The 20,912-nt window shown below is 47.9% G+C and overlaps 1 protein-coding gene across 1 annotated transcript in view; it reads left to right on the forward strand.

Annotated features, from left to right (window-relative positions):
* The first annotated feature begins 2,576 nt into the window (after positions 1-2,576).
* The window catches only part of Scn11a (sodium voltage-gated channel alpha subunit 11), a 62,290-nt gene continuing 43,954 nt past the window's right edge, over positions 2,577-20,912 (forward strand). Inside the window, exons 1-10 of the mRNA XM_052186978.1 lie at positions 2,577-2,714; positions 4,163-4,281; positions 5,488-5,580; positions 7,475-7,603; positions 9,527-9,621; positions 12,565-12,738; positions 13,440-13,506; positions 15,939-16,080; positions 17,284-17,481; positions 18,351-18,524. Coding sequence (XP_052042938.1) covers positions 2,682-2,714; positions 4,163-4,281; positions 5,488-5,580; positions 7,475-7,603; positions 9,527-9,621; positions 12,565-12,738; positions 13,440-13,506; positions 15,939-16,080; positions 17,284-17,481; positions 18,351-18,524 — 1,224 coding nt within the window. The 5' untranslated portion in view covers positions 2,577-2,681. The remainder of the gene's footprint in view (positions 2,715-4,162; positions 4,282-5,487; positions 5,581-7,474; positions 7,604-9,526; positions 9,622-12,564; positions 12,739-13,439; positions 13,507-15,938; positions 16,081-17,283; positions 17,482-18,350; positions 18,525-20,912) is intronic.

Raw genomic sequence — 20,912 nt, forward strand, 5'->3', positions numbered from 1 at the left:
AACGAAGCACCTTTTAAGTTGTAAATCTCGCTGACTTCAACAATTAACTGTACTTTGAAGGGAAGGGATGCCTTCTTCAGCCAGAGCATCACCTCATGGAACATTTGGACAGCAGGCTTTCTAGGCTGTTAAGTGAGATTAATGAAAGTCAAGCTGATGTCAAGTAGGTGCTCAGCCATTGAAGGCTAAGTCCAAGTGAGTGCTTGTGATTTATACCCAGCCCCCACATCAGCGTTTGGAAGCCTCCATGGCTTAGCTATAACCTGTAATTCTTCTTTTAAGTTCTTTTACACTTGTTTGTTTGTTTGTTTTGTGTGTGTGTGTGTGTGTGTGCGTGTGCTATGTGTGTAGAGGTCAGAGGGTGATATTTTCAGAATCTACCGTACACACCCTGGATCTGCCTCAGGCTGCCTGGCTTGGCAAGTATCTTCAGCTGCTGAGCCATCTCACCATCCCTACATGGAATTCTTCTTTTTCCAAACTAGTTTTTTTTTTTTTGTGTGTGTGTGCATGGGTGTTTTGTCTGTATGTGTGCCTATCCACCTACCATGTATGTAGGATTGTGAGTGGCCATGCGGGTGCTGGCAATTGAACCCAAGTCCTCTGGAATAGCAGCCAACGTTCTTAACCACTGAGCCATCTCTCCAGCCCTCTCAGATGTAGTTCTTGCTGGAAATTCTAGAATGATTTCAGAATGAGAGCGTTTGATTTCTGGGCTCCCCTTGGCTTCTTGAAAGCCTGGGTTGTGAGGTCAACCTCCACCCTGAGAGGATTCCCTCTTTTAAAAGGCCCAGAGGACCTTGCTATTATCATGGTCCAGCAGAGGTTGGAAAGTCTACCTCTTCAGACCAAGGCTGGGCGCCTGGGGAAATTTTTTGCATAATGACTGTGAGGCTAAGAGCTTTTTTTGCTGACACCCATGACCTCTCAAAGAGTCTTTGCCTGGGTGCATGGTCTGTAAGTGGGAATACCAGAGTAGCCAGACCAAATGGGGAGGGGCATTTAGAGGAAATTGGGACTTTTTGTGGAAGGGACAGAGAGAAGAAGGAGGAAAAAATATACTTCCTCATGTCTCCTTTCATTATACCCCAGAATCCCAGGCACTTCTTGGAGACATTGTTGTCAGAGGAGAGTTAGTTGGGAGAATTCTCTTTGTCTTGAAACTGGTTCGGAAGCCCACAGGACAGGCAATAGCTTGTGAGCTGCAGACTCCAGGAGGGCAGGCTCTGGTTTTAGGGCCGCCATTTTCTAGCCTGGGCTTGTCTTTTAAACTGGAAGGTAAGTTTCGAACCCTGCACACCTTTGATCTCACGTGGTCAGTGTGCTTAGCAGTGATGTGAGAGTGCCCTACCCTACAGATGAGGAACCAAAGGGTTTTAAGGTCAGATAACTGGAAACCAATCTCAAGAGTTCTCTAGTTCTTGGCAACTTAGGCTTTAGAGGCTCCTACAGAGGAAAGAGGCGGAGATGTGTCTGCAAGCAGGTAGAGGAGCTGGTCCTTAGCCTTCTAGCCATTAAAGCCCTGGCAAGTGCTGTTAAATACACCATTAGCTGAAATATTTAAAGCAATGAGAGGGAGCTCCAGGAGAGCCAAAGTCCACAGGAGGAGAACTGTGCTGTACCCCATCATCAGAGGTGACGGTTCTCAAAGAGAAGGGCATTCTCTGCCCCGAAATGGCCTTTTACTCAAAGGAAGGGCCCAGAGCACTTCTAATGAGCCTTGGGCTCATAGACTCCCAGCACTCAAGGAACCCCGTGGCCCATTTCACATTGCTACAGAGGTAAGACTGACAGACACTTTGGTTGGACTTTCCCTTGCAGACAGTGTGTCCAGCAGCCCCCGCCCCCATGGGAAGGAGGTGTCTACAATGTTCTGGTGTAGAGCCAATGCTACACCACTATTCTAGCTTTAGCCATGGTCTGTCCTTCTAACCTGAGTATGTGCTAGACCGTAAGGTTAAGAGGGATTTCCCCTCACCCAAGAGGAGCAGTGAGATGGGATACAGGAGTGGCCCCAGCCCCGTGACCGTCAGCCTCAGAACAGTTAGATGAGCCGATCTGCTGTTAAATGGAGAGGAGAGTTCGAGGTGAGTGGCAGAAGCTGGTGAGACAGTGACAAGTAGCTTTCGGGGCTGCTCTGTCCCCGTGCTCAGGGACACATGTTGGGAAGAACTGAGCATGGTGTGTATGCTGGTTAGTTCTTTGTCCACTTGACACCAGCCAGGGCCATTGGGGAAGAAGAAAAATGGTTGAGAAAATGCCTCCATCAGGTTGGCCCGTGGACAAGCCTATGTGTCATTTTCTTGATTAATGATTGCATGGGAGGGCCCAGCCCACTGTGGGAGGTGCCACCCGTGGGCAAATGGTTCTGTGGTGTATATGAGGAAGCAGACTGGGCAGGCCATGGGGAAACAGCGTCCCTCCATGGTTTCACTTCAGTTTCTGCCTCGGGGGTCCTGCCCTAACTTCCTGTCATGTGACCGGGTGTGTGAGCTGAGCATGTCCTTTACTCCCAAGTTGCTTTTGGTAATGAGCTTTATCCAAGCAACCGAAAGGAAACTAAAGTAGCCCACAGGGCTGTCTAGAGCTGGGACTCTGGCTGGTCTGGCTGATGTCCAGATCTGTGGACCTGCCTCTAAGGGCCAGGAGAGCCCCAGTCCCTGACAGATGGCAAAGCCTCCATGCGTAGGGGCAGTACCCACCTCCTTCCTCAGGTAAAGAGCACAGACAGATAGGCCTTGGGGGATTTGTCTTGGGGGATGAGCAGGAACCTTTGTGTGTTAGTTACTCTCCTTGCAGTTGTGATAAACCCCTGACACGAAGCAACTTAGTGGAGGAAGTGTTCATTTTGACTTACACCTTGAGGGGCTACAGTCTGTGAGGTCAGAGCGTGAGGTGGCTGGAGCTCGAGGGTGGCAGGTCACATGACACCCACAGTCGGGGAGCAGAGGGAGATGAATGGTGGTGCTTAGCTCACTGTCTCCTTTTATCAGTCAGGACCCCAGGCTGTGAGGGTGGTACTGCCCACGTTCAGGATCGGTCAGGACCCCAGGCTGTGAGGGTGGTACTGCCCACGTTCAGGATCGGTCAGGACCCCAGGCTGTGAGGGTGGTACTGCCCACGTTCAGGATCGGTCAGGACCCCAGGCTGTGAGGGTGGTACTGCCCACGTTCAGGATCGGTCAGGACTCCAGGCTGTGAGGGTGGTACTGCCCACGTTCAGGATCGGTCGGGACCCCAGGCTGTGTGGGTGGTACTGCCCACGTTCAGGATCGGTCAGGACCCCAGGCTGTGAGGGTGGTACTGCCCACGTTCAGGATGGGTCTTCCCACCTTAATTAACACAATCTAGATGGTCCTTCACAGAGATGCACAAAAAACAGTCAGCATTATACATCACACTGCATCACACCTGGTGACCTTTCCCTGGAACTCTCTGCATTTATTTGTTTAATCAATCAATTAATTGATTGTGTGCGTGTGTGTGTGTGTGTGTGTGTGTGTGTGTTGTATGATGTCCTAGCACATGTGTAAAGGTCACAGGACTACCTGTTAGAATCAGTTCTGTCCTATCATCATATGGGTCCTCAGGATCAAACTCAGGTCTCCAGCTTTGGCGGCAAGCACCTTCACCTGTTGAGCCCTCTCACCAGCCCCTGAAGTAGTTTAAAGGTTAGAAACAGATTGGTTATTTCATTAGAACTGCTCAGACCTGCTGCATAACCACATCGTCTCTTTGTATCTCAAGACGAATTGCAAACATTTCTTTGAGAATGGTGGTATTGTAAGAGGCCTGCTATGTGCGGCTGTTCCAGCTCGGTTTCTGTGTAAGTCTCCTTCTGACTCCACACGGATGTGCTGGGAACTTCAGCATTGACGGTTTGCTTGCCCAGATATGACACCACACCCTGCTGTCTAGGCCTTCAAGGCTGCGCTCTCCAGTGTGTCCTGTAGCATAAACACCCACAGCACATCACTGATCTTAAGGCCGGTGGGAACAGTTGGCCTCTGGAGTCTCCAGGGCACTGGTCAATAATTCTGCCACCAGAGACTGCCACCGTGACTCAGGGCTGTGGACATGGTTCCCTAGAACTTTCTCTAACGGGCCTTGGAAGACTGTTGTTTTGCTGGCGTGTTAATTTTTGTGTTATGATTTCTTCACAGACATTCATGGTGTTGAACAAGAAGAGAACAATCTATCGCTTCAGCGCCAAGCGGGCCTTGTTCATTCTGGGGCCTTTCAATCCTGTCAGGAGCTTAATGATTCGCATCTCTGTCCATTCATATCCTTTCTCTATGTCCAGCCTGGACACCTGTGCCGGCACCAGGGGTCCACAGATGTTCTTTTGCCATTGCTGTTGTTAATTTGAGTCGGGGTCTCGTAGCTCAGGCTATCCTTGAAATCCCTATGTAGCAGAAGATAACCTCAAACTTTTGACCTCCCCACCCCTACCTCCCAAGTTCTGGGCTCCCAGGAATGTGCCTCCACACGCAGTTTATGCAGTGCTGGGGGCGGGGGGGGGGGGGTTGAGCACAGGGCTTCAGTATGCGCCCGACCAGCTCCAGTGTCAGTGGAAGCAAATAGTCTTTGTTCCCAAAGTGCCCCTGAGGTGTGCCTGGCGCTGTGTGGGGTGGTGAGTGTGTGGGAGCCTCAGCTTCAGGAGACATGCCCAGAGCAGGAGTCTAAGTGAGCACAGAAGAGGTTAGACCATTTTAGACCGGAGACTGGGAAGGCTGATGCGGATCTGTACACATAGTTCCTGGAAACAGGGTCTGTGGTAGGGACTCTCATTTAAGTGGTACAGCAGAGAAAAACTCTCTGGAGAAGGAAGAAACGAAGCAGGATGGCAGGTGGAAGGGCCCAGCAGGTGGTGCCCAGGAGTGGTGCGCCTGCTTAGTGTGCAGGTGTCCTGGGCTCTGTTTGCCTTTTCCCGCTGCTGCTGGGGCACGGGGTGAAGATGACTGCGAGGGGGGGATGGGATGAAGATGGACTGGTTAAGGCTGCAGTTTCAGCTGAGTCAGCCTGAACCTGACTCTGTGGGGAGTTTCTAGGTCACATGGCACCTGGGTCTCACGTAGTCCAGGCTGGCCTCAGACTCTCTGTGATCTGAGGACCATGTAGAACTATTGATGCTCACTGTGCTCGGCTCCTAGGTGAGGAGATTACGGGTGTGAGCTGTCACACCTGGTCCACGCAGTACTGAGGACAGAGGCCAGGGCCTAGTGCATGCTGGGTAAATACTCTTCCATCAGGCTACAGCATCCCCAACCTAGGGCCAGGGTTTTTTGTTTTTTTGTTTTATATCTATAAGAATGAGGTGTGTGGAAGGGACAGTAGCTCTCCCTGTGAGGAGGCTGCTGTTGAGTAGGGAACCTTCTCCAGAGGTGGGGATGACACTGAATTGTTCAGAGCCAGCAGCTCAGAGATCCCCATCACACTGGCAGTCTCTGGCCTCCTGCAGTGTCTGGGCCTTAACCGTCCTCGTCACTGTCTTCAGCATGTTCATCATCTGCACGGTGATCATCAACTGTATGTTCATGGCTAATTCTATGGACAGTAGTTTTGACAATGAAATTCCTGAGTGAGTATTGTCCACAAACCCTGAAGTCTTTCATTTTTAAAAGCTAACTGAGGGGCTCTGGATGTGGCTCCCATGGTAGAATGCTTGCACGCAGCCCTTGGTTCCATTCCCAGCACTACAGAAACACGGCGCAGAGGTGCACGCTGTGGTCTCAGCACTTGGGAGGTGAGGCTGGAGGATCAGAAGACTCAAGGGCATCCTCAGATAGATATTGAACTTAAGGCCAGCCTTAAAACCCTTCTCAAAAAACAAAACCAAAAGACTGAAAAACCCTGAAACACCACCCCTCAACCCCAGAAAGTATGCTTTGACAAATGACAGTCTTAAATTGGAGTTGAGTGGGGAGTAGGGGGTGGGTCTCGCCTCCCCAGCATAAATTCTGGCTGAGTCAATTTTATTTTTGTAGATAGAAATAAAATGTCTTTAGAAGAATTAAAAATATTTGTGTCAAGCTGTGCACATGAACTTGTCATTATTTATTCTTTGGTAGTTTCATACATGAATGTATTTAGATCCTATGCCTCCCCAAACACATATGTTTTTGTGTCTAGATTTTAAATGTTTTTTCTTTTTGTGCCCATATCAGCTTTATGAGGATCTATTTTGATCGATATGCGATAGTTTGCTTGGTACCCTGTAATTGCTCAAAGCCTCTAGTATTTTAGCATTAGCCACACAGCCATCTTTTTGTATAAAGCTACTTTTAGATTATTATTTTTCTCAGGATAGATGATTGGAAACGACTTTCCTGGATCAGTTATGCAACGTAACACTTTTAAGTACATATTAATATTTTATATTTATATTTTGCTTATATGGTTAATATATTTATATTTTACATTTTAAGTACATATTCATACACAAAATATTTTCTGAGATGTTTGTATCAGCTTATTCTGCCACCATGAGCATAGGAACCAATCAAATCACATTTTACATTCAAATACTTCTGTGGTCAAATGTTTACCTTCTTAGCTAGGCACAGCAACAGAAGCCTGCAATCCTGGAGGTTAGGAAGTGGAACAGAGAGAGGACAGTCAGACATTTGAGGGAAGCCTAGACTACTTAGTGAGACTTGGTCTAAAAAATGTGAGTAAAAAAAAACCCCAAAAACCCATATATTTCATGGTGGCTGGAGAGAAGGCTCAGTGGACAGGAGATGGCTTGCTGCCTTTGAAGAAGAGCCTGGTTTAGGTCCCAGCATCCACATCAGATAGACCGCAACTACATATAGCTCCAGCTGTAGGGGATCTGGCGCCCTCTTCTGGCCTCCAAGTTAACTTGCACTCATGTGCACATGCCCACACATATATATACAGATACATAAATAAAAATAAATCTTTAAAAGTAATTATTTATATGAGTCATGACAGCATTTGTCGTCCCAGAACTTTGGAAGCAGAGACAGAAGGGTTATGAGTTCAAGGCCAGTCTTGCTCACACAATGAGATTATGTGAAAAAAAAAGTTTTTTTAAATATTTCTTTACACTGGGAACAGGTGTGGTACATCACTTTCTGTCTTTTATTTTCAACACTTATTTTTCTACACTTAGAGTATTTATTTATTTTATTTTAAATCAGAGTTAGAGACAGTTGTCAGACTCCATGTGGCTTCTGGGAACTGAACTCTGGTCTTGTGGAAGAACAAGCAGTTCCCTTAGTCACTGAGCCGTCTCTCCAGCCCCTCTGGCCCTCCTGTTTCCATTCCATCTCACCAGCGTGGAGACTACAGGCTTACACCACCAAGCCTGGTTTATGTGACACTGGGACTTGAACTCAGGGCCTCATGCATGCTAAGCCAACGCCCACCTCCGAGGCCCCTCCCTCTGTGGCTCCTTTCTTTCCCTGTCATTTATCATATCCATTCTTTCTTATGAATGATTTTCTTTGTAGATATGTCTTCATCGGGATTTATATTTTAGAAGCTGTGATTAAAATATTGGCAAGAGGCTTCATTGTGGATGAGTTTTCCTTCCTCCGGGATCCGTGGAACTGGCTGGACTTCATTGTCATTGGAACAGCGTAAGACTGTTGGAGATTTTTGTGAGAGGCACTTGGGGTGGTAAAGGCTCCCTTTGCTTCCTTTGGGGTTCTGTGTGGATCTACAAGAACGGCGGAGGGGCCTGAAGTTGTGTGGATCTCAGGGTAGAGATGGTGGACCCAAAGCAACACCAGGGAGCCACTGGCGGGAGCCGCTAGGCACGCGCCCTCTCTCTTGGTCTTACCCTGTGTGCCGGGCTCTGTAAGCACTAAAAACAAAACAAAGCAAGAGAAAAGGCACAGGAGGCTCACAGCTCGGAGGGAAAGAGAGGTTTAATGCCAGTTACAGTGTGGTTGGCAGGTGACCAGGATAGGCATTGGTGTCCGACTCTGGCAAGAATCTTTGGCTACTATGAGATCACAAAGTTTCATCTTAGAAGTTTTATTTTTATTTTTAATTTTTTTTAGTTTGGGTTTTAAGTTTAATGTTGAGTGAACTGTGGTGTGATTTCCCACTTGGGGCCTTTGTGTGCGGCTGGGGGATGGCGGCAGAGTCTGTGTTGGTAAGACGGGAGCAATCCCATCTTAAAAACCAAGCCAAGGAGCTCATTCCGTCTTTACACGGAGGGTCAGAGCTGGGAAGCTGGGAAGGGTTTTAAGCAAGAGAATGGGATGTATGCTTTTTGTTTGTGTTATTTTTTTTGAGACGTGTTTTTGTATGTGTACACATGTGTGTGCACGCATGTGGAAGCCAGAGACTGATGTCAGGAAGCATCCACCTGCCCTTCCATCTTATATTCAGGCAGGCCTCTCAATCAAACCCAGAGCTCACTGATAGGGCTACTCTGAGTGACTGGCTTGTTCTGGGGATCCCCTGCCTCTGAATCTGGAATCACTGGTGGGAGGCCACGCCCACCCAACATTTACAGGAGTTCTGGGGATCCAAACTCTACGGTGTGCTTGCAGGGAAAGCACTTTAACCATGAGCCGGCTCCCCAGGCCTCCCACTCCCACCCCAATTTTCTTCCTATGGAATTCACGTGGAGGTCAGAGGACAACTTCCGGGAGTCTGCGCTCGCCTTCTGTCTTACTGAGACGGGACGTTTCCTGCTTCTGTGTACCACATATTACAGGCTAACTGGTCTGTGAGCTTCTGGGTGATCCTCCTGTCTCTGCTTCCTGTGGGGTCATAGGAGTGCAGGGATTGCAGATGTGTGCCACCGTGTCTGGCTTTTTATGCGGGTTCCGGGCTTTGGACTCAGGTTGTCCAGCCTCGGAGGGGAGGGCGGAGGGCGAGTCCCTTTACCCGCTGAGCCACACCCCCAACCTCAGAGAGCCATTTTGAATTAGTGGTAGCTCACTCAGGCTGAGTATTGAGATTCTTCCTTACGGAAACAAACAGTCTTGACGCCTGAGTGATGGAGTAAGTAAAGTAAATCAAGCCAGCGTGAGAGCAGTACATCCGCTGAAGGTTTTTGTGCCAGACTTTGTGGTTAGCACTTGGCTTGGGTTTTACTCATTTCAGTCACAGAAGGCGCTAGAGGGCGCTATTCACCCCAGACTTTCACATTTGAAGATCACTGCTTGCACGCTCCTGGCTATTGAAGATGTCCTGACTCAGAGATTAAGAGCACAAGCTCCAGGGCTCGGTCAGTAAAGTCCTTGCTGTGCACAATATAAGGTTCCTGGGACTGAGCCGAGCACCCACATAAAAGCAGCTGTTCGTGGTGCCTTGCGCTTATAATGCCAGATCTAGTGAGGCAGAGACAGAAGGATCCCCTGCTTGCCCACCAGCTGGCTCAGCCCAACTGGCAAGCCCTGGGTTCAGTGAGAGACCCTGTCTCAAAAACTGTAAGGTGTGCAGCGACTGAAGAAGACACCGGCTGCCGATCTCTGGCCTCTGTGGAGACGTACGATGTAACCACATTGAGCTGCCCTGGGCTTTCTCTGTATTTTGTCTTCTAGGATCGCAACTTGGCTGCCAGGTAACAAAGTCAATCTTTCGGCTCTTCGTACCTTCCGGGTGTTCAGAGCCCTGAAAGCGATTTCTGTTATCTCAGGTAAGCCCCGGTTTTTAGCTAAAATGCTCTCTGGCATTAAAACAATTGTGAACTAGGGTGTGGTGTTGGTGTTGGTGCTGATGGTGGAGAACGGCTCCACAGTTAGGAGCTCTTACCGCTTTCCCAGAGGAACGGGGTTGGTTCCGCCTACCCCCACCCCCATTGGGCAGTTCATAGCCAGCTATCTGGTTTTGCTACTGTGGATGACATCACATTTAATATGGGTGTCAGACATCTCTAGTGTGTGTTGACCTCAGGTACACAAACATACACTTAGGAGTGGTGTAGCAAGATTGTATGGTGGTTCTATATTTAGTTTCGAGTATCCTCCATGCTGATTTCCATAGTGTCTGTAAGGATTCTTTCTCTCCACACGAGTTCTTATTAGCCCCCTCTTGACTCTTTCCCTCTCTCCTTCCTTCCCTCCATTTTCAACTACTTTCCTTCCCTTCCTTCTCCCTTCCCATTTCTTCTCTTCCTCCCTTCCTCCTTTTCTCCCTCTCCCTCCCTCTCCCTCCTCCTTCCTCTCTCCTTTCCTCCCCCTCCCTCACACCATCCCTCCCCCTCCCTCCTCTACCCCTCCCTCCTTTCCCTCCCTCTTTCCCTCACACCAACCCTCCCCTCCCCTCCCTCCACCTCTGCCTCTCTCTCCCAAGCCAACACTCCTATAGGGGTATCCAGAAGCAAATCTCTAAGCAGTGACTCGTGCCCTGACACACTCATGTCCCCTCAAAAAAGTGTTTTTCTTTCACTGAACTCTCAACTTGCATTTCCCTTACAGCTAAGGGTTCTGAGTGTTTATTTTCATACACAGACTGGTCATTTATTGTTCTTTTTGAAATAACAGGAACCAGTCCCATCCCAAAGAATCCAGCACGTTACGCCTCTGAGGTGGCATTTGAGGCGTTGGGATTTTCTTTACTTCCCTGGACCATTAGCACAACCAGAGTCCAGACACTGCCAGTCACTGAACGCTCTTCTTGACCCACTGAGGAAAAGTGATCTTAAAAATGTTTGATTTGGAGCTGGAGAGATGATTCAGCCGTTAAAGGCTAGGCTCACAACCAAAAAATGTTTGATTTGAGAAAAAAGGGCTTGATAACCTGAATAATTTCCATTTCTCCTTCTGTTTAAGACTGTATCAAATCATTCTACAACAGTGTCGTTTTTAAAGTATGGTGTGAAAAGTTAAAATACATTTGACTTTTAAAAATGTTCCTTATTTTAGGACAATGGCTTCTATACAAAGAAACACTGTCTCAAATAAACAATAAATGAATGAATAAATAAATTTTTAAATATTTATTTTTGTTGAATTCATTTACCCACTTAGTCATAGATGATTTTATTAGTGCTTAACTTTTTGAGTTCTTCTTAGCCCAGTTCTCTATCAGCTGTGGACAGGCAGGTCTTGTCCTGTCCTGTCAGTTGTGGATGGGCAGAGGTCTGTCCTGTCTGTCATCTGTGCATTGGCAGAGGTCTGTCCTGTCCTGTCAGCTGTGCATTGGCAGAGGTCTGTCCTGTCCTGGCAACTGTGCACGAGCAGAGGTCTGTCCTGTCCTGTCAGTTGTGGATGGGCAGAGGTCTGTCCTGTCCTGTCAGCTGTGCATTGGCAGAGGTCTGTCCTGTCCTGGCAACTGTGCACGAGCAGAGGTCTGTCCTGTCCTATCAGCTGTGCATGGGCAGAGGTCTGTCCTGTCTGTCAGCTGCCTCCCTGTCTGCCTTGGTCCTGTCCCTGGACCTGTCTCCTGAGCCGTCAGCATCTTTTCACTGCCTACACCTGCATTGGGAATTGTTTCCCCCTGCTTTTCTCTGACAGATTCAGAGATTCAGGTCTTACAGTAAGGCCTCTAATCCATTGTGAATAGATTTTTTTGTGCAGGCATACGAATTGAGGTCTGACATTCCATATGTGACCCCCCTGTTTCCCCAGGATCATCCGTTGCAGAGATAGACATTCCTTATCTGATGTTTGTCTCTGACTCATCATCAAAATGAGGTGGCTGTCCCTGGGTGGCGTTATTTCCTGGTCCTGTGTTCTCTCTTGTCGGTGACCATGAGTCCTCTGGCTGCCTCATTATTATGGCCCTGTCATGTCATTTGAAATCAAGTATGGTGGTCCCGGTATCATTGCTCCTCCACACAGGACCCGTTGCTTTGGCCGTTTGGGGTCTTCAGTGCTTCCGTAGAACCCTAGACTGTTTAGTGACATCGTGTTTATAGCTTGAAGGGATGGCGGATTCAGGATCTGTACCAGACAGCTCAGCCAGGAAGGCTTTTCCTATCCCTTGCTTTGAAGACCCAGCCTGAAACATTTGCTAGTGCACCTCAAGGTAATCTCATTTGTACCTTTGGTGTCTTTGCCGTGGATGTAGCCCATGCTTAGTAATATTTCACCAGTGAGTTGGTGAATGGGAAGGAGAGTACCTTAACATCATTGGCAGTCTAAGCCAATCCTCTGGGACATTGTTTAGATGCAGACACCCTCCCTGCCCTAGCATGTGCCTCTGCTCCCACAGAGCAGCTATGCCTCACAACCCCTCCTGTACCTTAGTAACTACTAAACATTAACTGCAAGTCTGGGTCATTCTCTGGTGTGGGCTTCCTGTGATCCCCAGCTGTGGAGGAGCCTTCACACAAGAGAGACTCCTGCATCTGTCTGACATGACCCCTCCCACCACCCCAAAGTTTCCTCATTGGCTCCTCAAAGCAGCCCTGAGGCAGGTGAATGGTGGGGTTGGAGACCTCAGGCTTGATGCTTTGGTAACGGCATCTGAGGTTAGGCCCTCGGGGCTTTAGAACCTTAAACGGGTCACTTCTCGATGTCCAGCCTGCAGCCTGCAGCCGACAGCTTCCCAGGCCTTCGTCAAGCCCTCCCTGGCTGTTGCCCATGTCTAGTCAGGGGCTGAGGGATATTTCTCCCCAAATGTCTCATGTCCCCAGGTCTGAAGGTCATCGTAGGGGCCCTGCTGCGCTCAGTGAAGAAGCTGGTGGATGTGATGATCCTCACTCTCTTTTGCCTCAGCATCTTTGCCCTGGTTGGTCAGCAGCTGTTCATGGGAATTCTGAACCATAAATGTGTTAAGAAGAACTGTGGCCCTAACTCTACGTCCAACAGTAAGTTCTCGCTGTTTACCCTTTGTCCTTGTGCATGGTTGATTCTCGCACACACACACACACACACAAACACACACACACACTGTGTAGAGAATTACCTCATTCTTTGAGTTTCTCTGGAAAAACAACGGCTCAGACCCCAGAGCACAGCTGCTGCCATCTCTGACATTCAGATCTCAGCTCGCTGCCATGGTTCTCAGAGTGAGTTCAGAATACCTGACTTGGCCAGAGGGAACCAGAAATTTCTAAGACCCTTCCCTCCTCTCAAGTATTTATTTATTTAGTTTTTGCAATGCCAATACATCTTCTGTGCCCATTCCCTCCGTCCTGAGCTCCACCTTACCCCTCTTTAATGAGTTCTGAACCTCATGTTGCTCTAGTAGACGTGCAGTCTGCTCACAGTCTGCTCACACCAGTCACAGCGGAGTCTTGTCCGGCTTTGCCCAGAGCCGGCCTCCGGCCCATCTTGAGTGGAAGGAGGAGGTAATGGCAGTGATCGTCCACTCTTCCATCTCTCCATCCTTCTTCCTTCCTTCCTCCTCTCTCTCTAAGGCTCCATGCCTCCCTGAATGCCCATGTTGATCCCATCAGAGAATGAAAATCCGGCTGCTTGAAAAGTAGTTTGACTTATTTTCTATTCTTTTCCGTATATGAGTCTTTTTCTTTTCTTTTAATCCTAATCTGTGTCTTTCTTTTCTTAGAGGATTGCTTTGTAAAGGAAAACAATAGCGAAGACTTCATAATGTGTGGGACATGGCCCGGCAGCAGGTAAGAGGTCTAGACTGTGTCCCTCCGAGGCAAGCACGCCGCGAGTGTTTGGGCTATGAGCGCATAGTCGTCACGTATTGGCTAGTACAGCGATCGGAGTCCCCAGTGATGAGTTTCCTGTGCCTAAGCATATTTATTTATTTACTTTAGCTTTCAATTATTATTTCTTTTGATTTTATTCATTTCTATATGTAGGGGTGTTTTGCACGCCTGTATTGAGTACCATGCTCACGCAGTACCTGGAGATGCCAGAAGAGGGCGCCAGATCCTCTGGGACTGGAGTTACAGGCGGCTCTGTGCCGCTGCAGCGTGGGTGATGGAAAGGAGGTTTGGGTCTCTGGAAGAGCAGTCAGTGATGTTAACCGTAGGCTCCTCACTGTTGCGTTTAAAGTCAAAGTTTCATGACATCCCCTCAAACTTAGGATCCTCATGCCTCAGCCTTCCAAATAGCTGGGACTATAGGCATGTGTTACCATGCCTGGCTTACATGAGCTTGGATTTGTGTTATTTAAATGAAAAAAAAAATTTTTTTTTAGCTGGGCAATGGTGCCACATGAGACGCAGAGGCAGGTGGATCTCTGAGTTCAAGGCCAGCCTGGTCTACAAACCAAGTTCCAGGACAGCCAGGGCTATGCAGAGAAACCCTGTCTTAAAACATAACACCCCCCCCCCCCCACACACACACACCACCACCACCACCACCACCAAACAAGAACAAGTCATTTCCAAGTGTGGCTAGTAGGTTTCTTTCCAGTTATGTGGAGTTAGTAGTTCACAACAAATATGTAGAAAATTCAATGATATTTCAAATTTATGGAATGGATCTTTGAATCTTTCAAAGATGAATAGTTAATAGGACTATAAGACCAAAAAAGGAATTCCTCCTTGTTTGAGCACAGACTATTATTCATCCACAGGAAAGCAGGCAATATTCTGTCATGAGGAAGCTACGGAAGATTGGTAAGACGCACTCCCATGGACTTATGATGAGAGATCCACGTGACGAGTGAATAAATCAATGCGTTTCTCTCTCCGTGGAAAACTGGAAGCTTATAAAGCTAATTGTTAGCGGTACCTGTAGTAGGCAGGACCAAGAGACTCAGGAGGGAGACTTAATAACTATCATGAATATAATTTTTTAGGGTACAACATTTTTATTTTAAATTATGTAAATCACCATTGTCCCAAAGTTCATTCTTTTTTTCTGTCCCTTTCTCTAATTTCATTTTTATTTTTCAATTTATCTTTTTATCCTTTGTCAGTGTCATGCATATATGTAATGAATTTTAGGGATTTCCCCGTTGCCCTCCTTCTACCTCTGAAACATGTCTTTTTTCCAGTGCTTCCCCTCCTTCCTTTGTGGGGTGTGTGTGTGTGTGTGTGTGTTATGGTGTATGTATGTGTGTGGTGTGGTTGTGTGTATGTGTGTGTATGTGGTATGTGTGGTATAGTTTGTGTGTATGTTTGGTGTGTGTGTATGTGTGTTGTATGTGTTTGTGTGTGGTATATTGTGTGTGTATGATGTGTATGTGTGTGTATGTGTGGTATGTTTGGTGTGGTTGTGTGTATGTATGTGGTATGTGTGGTATAGTTTGTGTGTATGTTTGGTGTGTGTGTATGTGTGTTGTGTGTGGTTGTGTGTATATGGTGTGTATGTGTATGTGTGTATGGTGTGTTTGGTGTGGTGTGTGTGTGTGTATGGTATGTGTGTGTATGTGTGTGTATGTGTGGTGTGTTTGGTGTGGTGTGTGGTATGTGTGTGTATGGTGTGTATGTGTATGTGTGTGTGTGGTGTGTTTGGTGTGGTGTGTGGTATGTGTGTGTATGGTGTGTATGTGTATGTGTGTGTGTGGTGTGTTTGGTGTGGTGTGTGTGTGTATGTGTGTGTATGTGTGGTGTGTTTAGTGTGTTGTGTGTTTGTGTGTGGTGTGTGGTATGTGTGTATATGGTATGTGTGTATGTGTGGGGTGTGTGTGTATCCCACTGAGTTTAATCAGGGTTGCTTACAAGAAGAGGCCTAGGCAGTTAGCTTCTGGAGTACTGGAGCTTACCAGTGCCTATGCCCTTCCCCAGCAACCACTAACTGTCAGTCTTTGCTCTTGGAGAAGGTAGGGCCTCTTGAGGGATACCTGTGTCCATGATGGGATGTTGACAGGTCCCATCTTGTGCAGCTCTGTGCTGGTTCCCACAGCTCCTGGGACATGTGTTTTGATATTGCTATAGTGCCTTGGGCTTGCATTTAATCTTTCAATGAACACCTGGCTAATATGATTTCATTATCAATCCCTTGGGAGGGTCAGTGAGAGGCCTTGAGGGGAAGTCAGGGAAACATAGGAGGCAGCCATTCTCTACGTCTTCTTGAGGGAGTTGGACTGGGCGTGGGGAGAGGGGAAAGCTAATCTTTTCTTGATTCTCTTGTCTCCGACATCTAGACACTGTCCCAGTGGTTCCACGTGCAACAAAACCGCATTTAACCCAGACTATAATTATACGAACTTTGACAACTTTGGCTGGTCTTTTCTTGCCATGTTCCGGGTTATGACTCAAGACTCTTGGGAGAAGCTTTATCGACAGGTTCCTGTTTATATTCTCTCTGACTCCCCGATCCATTCTGACCTCCCTTTGTCTTACCAACCCATTTATCATTTATTTAAAAGCTACCCTCCAGTTCCTTCTTTGTCATCTCTTGCTTATCTGAATTGGCTGTATGATTGAATCCTGCTTCAGAGATTGTGTTAGAAACTCTAAGACAATGAAACAAGATGCCGGAAATACGAGCACAAACTCTTTCTTCATGCATTACCCCCAACTGCTTTTCCAGCCTTAGCGCACGCTTCCTGTGTCTCTGTCTCTCTGTCTGTCTCTCTATCTCTGTCTCTTTCTGTGTCTCTGTCTCTGTCTCTCTCTCTTCTGCCTTTTCTATTTTGAAAACTCACAAGCACCACTGAGAGAGTTATGGACAGTCAACTCAGGGAGATTGACCTCTCTGAACCTATGCCAGTTCCACTGCAGGAGAGGAGGTTCGGAGCTGCTGTGTCGTCACTGGGAGGCTGGGAGCGGTGGCTGCCTTGACTTTTGGCTTCTCTGGATCACAATGGACCAAGAAGAACTGTCGTGGGCTACGCAGGGTGGGGGTGGGCCGGGTTCACTTGCACTTGCAGATTTTGAGATCACAAATGTGTTTCTTATCCTTCCTTCCTTCCTTCCTTCCTTCCTTCCTTCCTTCCTTCCTTCCTTCCTTCCTTCCTTCCTTCCTTCCTCCCTCCCTCCTCCCCCCTCTCTTTCTGTATTTCTTTTGCAAGATGGTGCAGTAGTACTTGATCATTCACAAAGCTCACTCTTAACCATGCAGTCGGGGCTGGAGAGACGGCTCAGCGGATAAGAGCACGTGATCCTTTTGGGTTCAGTTTCTAGCAGCCCCACATCATACAGCTCATGACTGCCTGTCACTCCAGCCCTAGTGGACCTGACACTTTTTTTCTGGCCACACACACACACACACACACACACACACACACACACAAGCACGCACCATCACAGACATACACATGAAAATAAATAAATCTTAGAAAAAGAACCATGTGATTGAGTTATAAAATATTCCAATGTATCTCATATTTTAAGTAAGTTTACGACTTTGAGTTCGGCTAATTCGTAGCTGTCCTGGGCTATGGTTAGACACCCCTGCTGGAGACCCGAGCATCTGCAACCATGCCATCCTGTTGGACTATGGAAGAAGGTACAACAGATATATAGGCTGTGTTCTGCCCCTTGCAGATCCTTCAGACCTCTGGGATCTACTTTGTCTTCTTCTTCGTGGTGGTCATCTTCCTGGGCTCTTTCTACCTGCTTAACTTAACCCTGGCCGTCGTCACCATGGCTTATGAAGAACAGAACAGAAATGTAGCTGCCGAGACAGAGGCCAAGGAGAGGATGTTTCAGGAGGCCCAGCAGCTGTTAAGGGAGGAGAAGGAGGTAGGGCTTAGACAGTAGGGCCTGCTCCGGGGGACCCAGCGACATTGCGAGGGAGGCTGAAGGTGGCCTCTTGGGGCCAGGTCTCACCCCTTTAGTGCCCTATCTTTTACTGAGGATTTGAGCCCCATGCAGGCAGGCTGTGCTGCTGCTGTTCTCAAACTGGTCTGACACAGGGTTCTAGAGAATGTGGTTTCAATGCTTAATGACTTCTGGAAACCTGTACCATCAAAGAATGTGTACCAAGTTACTGGCTATAGAATGTTACTTATTTATGTGCACACGTGCACACTTAGGCTCTGTTGAAAACCTTCTTATGCAAATCTGAAAGTGTTTTTCTTCAGAACGGGGCGGGGTGTGTGTATGTGAGGACTGGAGCTCTACTACTGTGGGGCTTCTCCCTTCCTGGAATTCCAGCCCAGCTGCGCACCATCCCAAGATGTTTCCCTGCCATTACATTCTCTCCTCCAGTCCTGAGATTTTCAGGGTAGTAACAAATAGCTTTACACTCTGCTGTCTTTTGCATACCTCAGATTTGTCTGACAGAATCCCATGGTAAGTCCTCAGTGTCCCCAGGAATAAATACACACCGAGTCCCTAGCACATTCGAGGCGTTGTGCTAAGGATCAGGCACGGGGACGGCATGCTCAAGTTAACCCCGCCTTGGGCAACTAAGAGGCCTATGTGAAAAACAGAAATCAAAAAACCGAGCCACTCCCCAGATAAATGACAGCCCTGCTAAGCATTCAAAGGAGGCACAGGGCCACCTAAAGGGTTCCGTTGATGGAGAGAGGAGAGTAGCTTCCCGAGGTCATCTGCATCTTCATGGGATGTATAATCTGTTCATTAATTGCTTCTGCTCTCTCTCAAAGGCTCTGGTTGCCATGGGAATTGACAGAAGTTCCCTTAATTCCCTCCAAGCTTCATCCTTTTCCCCAAAGAAGAGGAAGTTTTTTGGTAGTAAGACAAGAAAGTCCTTCTTCATGAGAGCATCCAAGAGAGCTCAAGCCTCGGTGTCTGACTCAGAGGACGATGCCTCTAAAAACGTAAGTCTTCTCCCATGCCCCCAGGGGAGTGGCTCTGCCTCAGTTGGACGAACAACTCCTCTCCTCTCTGCTCCTTTCTCCATCTGTGCACTTGTGTGTACACCCGGCCCTCTGTGTGGCCATTCCAGTCCATGTGAGAGCAATCAGTCACAGTGTGTGTGAGACTTAGGTTCTCTATCACTGTGACAAAATTCCCAGTGGAACAACTGCGGAGACTAAAGTGTTGTTTTGGTTCAGGTTGAGGGACTTCCGGTGCGTACTGGCAGGGAAGGTATAGCTTCGTGATTGGCTCAGACTAAGTTAGCAGGAGAACCAGGCAGCAGGTTGACCTTGTCACATTGTGGCAAATGACAAAGAAGCAGGGAGTTGGAACAGGAGGTATGGCCTTCAAAACACACAGCGGCCTATGTCAGTCAGCTGAGCACCGTGCTTCAGAGGGTCCATAACCTCCCAAGTGTAAGACCACCATCTGGGGACAAGGTCTTTAACCCACAAGCCTGTGGGTTATTAGGTTTCTGAGGCAGTCTAGAGAGCTGGAAGATAGACTTTTAAGAGACCAGGGTCTGACCTTCAGATGGGGCTGTGTTTATTAGCACACACAGTGAGGGGTAGCATTTCTTCTGCAGGAGACTGACGGGTCTGTCTGGAACAAAGATGGCTGCCACCCTTTATAGGGGCAGGAGTCTGGTGGGGGCTGGGAATGAGGAAATTGTTACAGCCATAGGGGCAGCTGTGTATCTCTCCTGCGTGCTCTCTCCTTCCTAAAATTGTTTCCCCGAGGTGAGGCAGATTATTTTGAGAGACATTTCTCTCTGCTCACAGACGAGTTGGGCAAAGCCATCTGTGATCTCACAGGAAGGAGGCATGCTATCATTTCAAACCCTAAAATAAAAAAATAAAAAAAAATAAAAACCAAAAAAACCCTCCAAAAAACAAAAAAACGAAAAACAAAAAAAGCATAGAAAGAGATAAGGAGAAAGGGAGTCATGTAATCAGGGAACAGGGCGTCAACTCTTTAACTGTGAGGTGAGGTAGGTTGCTGTTAGAGGGGGTTAGTTCCAGGACCATTAAGGAAGGTGTCTTCAGGTCACTTAGCAGGAGTGTTTTAACTTGATCGACTGTCGTTGGATCATGTGGTTGCTGTCATGCATTCCTGGAGAAACTTTAAAGAAATAATCCTTAGGGGATTTTAAACAGATGATTTTGTTGCAGAGAAAAACGGAGAGATTGCCCAGGAAGGTGGACGAGTGGGAGGTGGGAGTCGGGTGGGAGAACCAGAGTGAGCCGGTGAGATGCAGTGGGTACAGTGTTGGCCAGGGTGATGGTGACCTGTCCCTCTACCAGGACTTCAGCAGCAATGTGAGCTGCAGGGCACCGGAGGGAGGGAGCCAGGGAAGGCGGAGGACTGGTGTTCGGAATTGTGTCTGGGCTGGGGTTTCTCCGCAGCAGCTGAAAGGTACTTTGTTACACGGGTCAGACATAGCTGTTTTAGGGTGAGAGCCACTGGAAAAGCTTCAGTGAAACGTTTTGTTTGGGCATGGGAAGGGGAGTTCAGTGAGTAAAACATTTAACAGTGTAAACATGTCAAGTATGGGGATAATAAGGAAAGATGTGATTAAAGAGAGGAGACAGAGTGGGAGGAACCGGCAGCCCATGCACAGGAGGAGGCTTGTGGTGACTTCCTGTCTGTGCCTCACCTCAAGCCCGGTGCAGAAGCAGTTTGTGGAGGAGGGTGCACACCCTGAGCAGCAGTCAGGTCTCCTCTTGGCAGCAGCCAAAGAGCCCAGGGAGTCCTGGAGTGCGTTAAGCTGAGTGCCTGTGTAAGGAGAGCTTCAGGCCAGTTTCAGTTCTGAGTCCTGCAAACGGGGCCCACAGTCTCATTAGAGCCTCTCAGGGGTCATTTCTGTGGGTCGTGGCCACTGATCTCTCTTGTTTCTTTCTCAGTGACAGAAATCCCAGCACTTGGGAGGCAGAGGCAGAGGCAGAGGCAGGTGAATCTCTGAGTTTGAGGCCAGTGTGGTCTATAGAGTGAGTTCCAGGACAGCTAGGGCAACACAGGGAACCTCAAAAACCTGAAAGGAAAATGTAAATACCATGAGATAACAACAGCAATCCCGACCAGGAATGGTTTAGCTCCTCTCTGCACATAATGTCTTTTCCCGGGCTGGTGGTGGACGTCCTTCTCCCCATCACAGAGCCATGAAAGGAGGCTTTGGAGAAAACTCTTAGACAAACATGATTGGATCTAAAGTGAATAGACCAAATCCCATCTCCAGAGCTAGCTTTTCACTGAAGTAAACGGTGTCAATTTTCTAATATTATCTACGCTCAAAAGACATCTGAATCTCTGTAAGACTGAGCCCGGTGATTCACACATCCATAACTGGT

This window comes from Apodemus sylvaticus, chromosome 7, assembly GCF_947179515.1.
Source record: "Apodemus sylvaticus chromosome 7, mApoSyl1.1, whole genome shotgun sequence".
NCBI lineage: Eukaryota > Metazoa > Chordata > Mammalia > Rodentia > Muridae > Apodemus > Apodemus sylvaticus.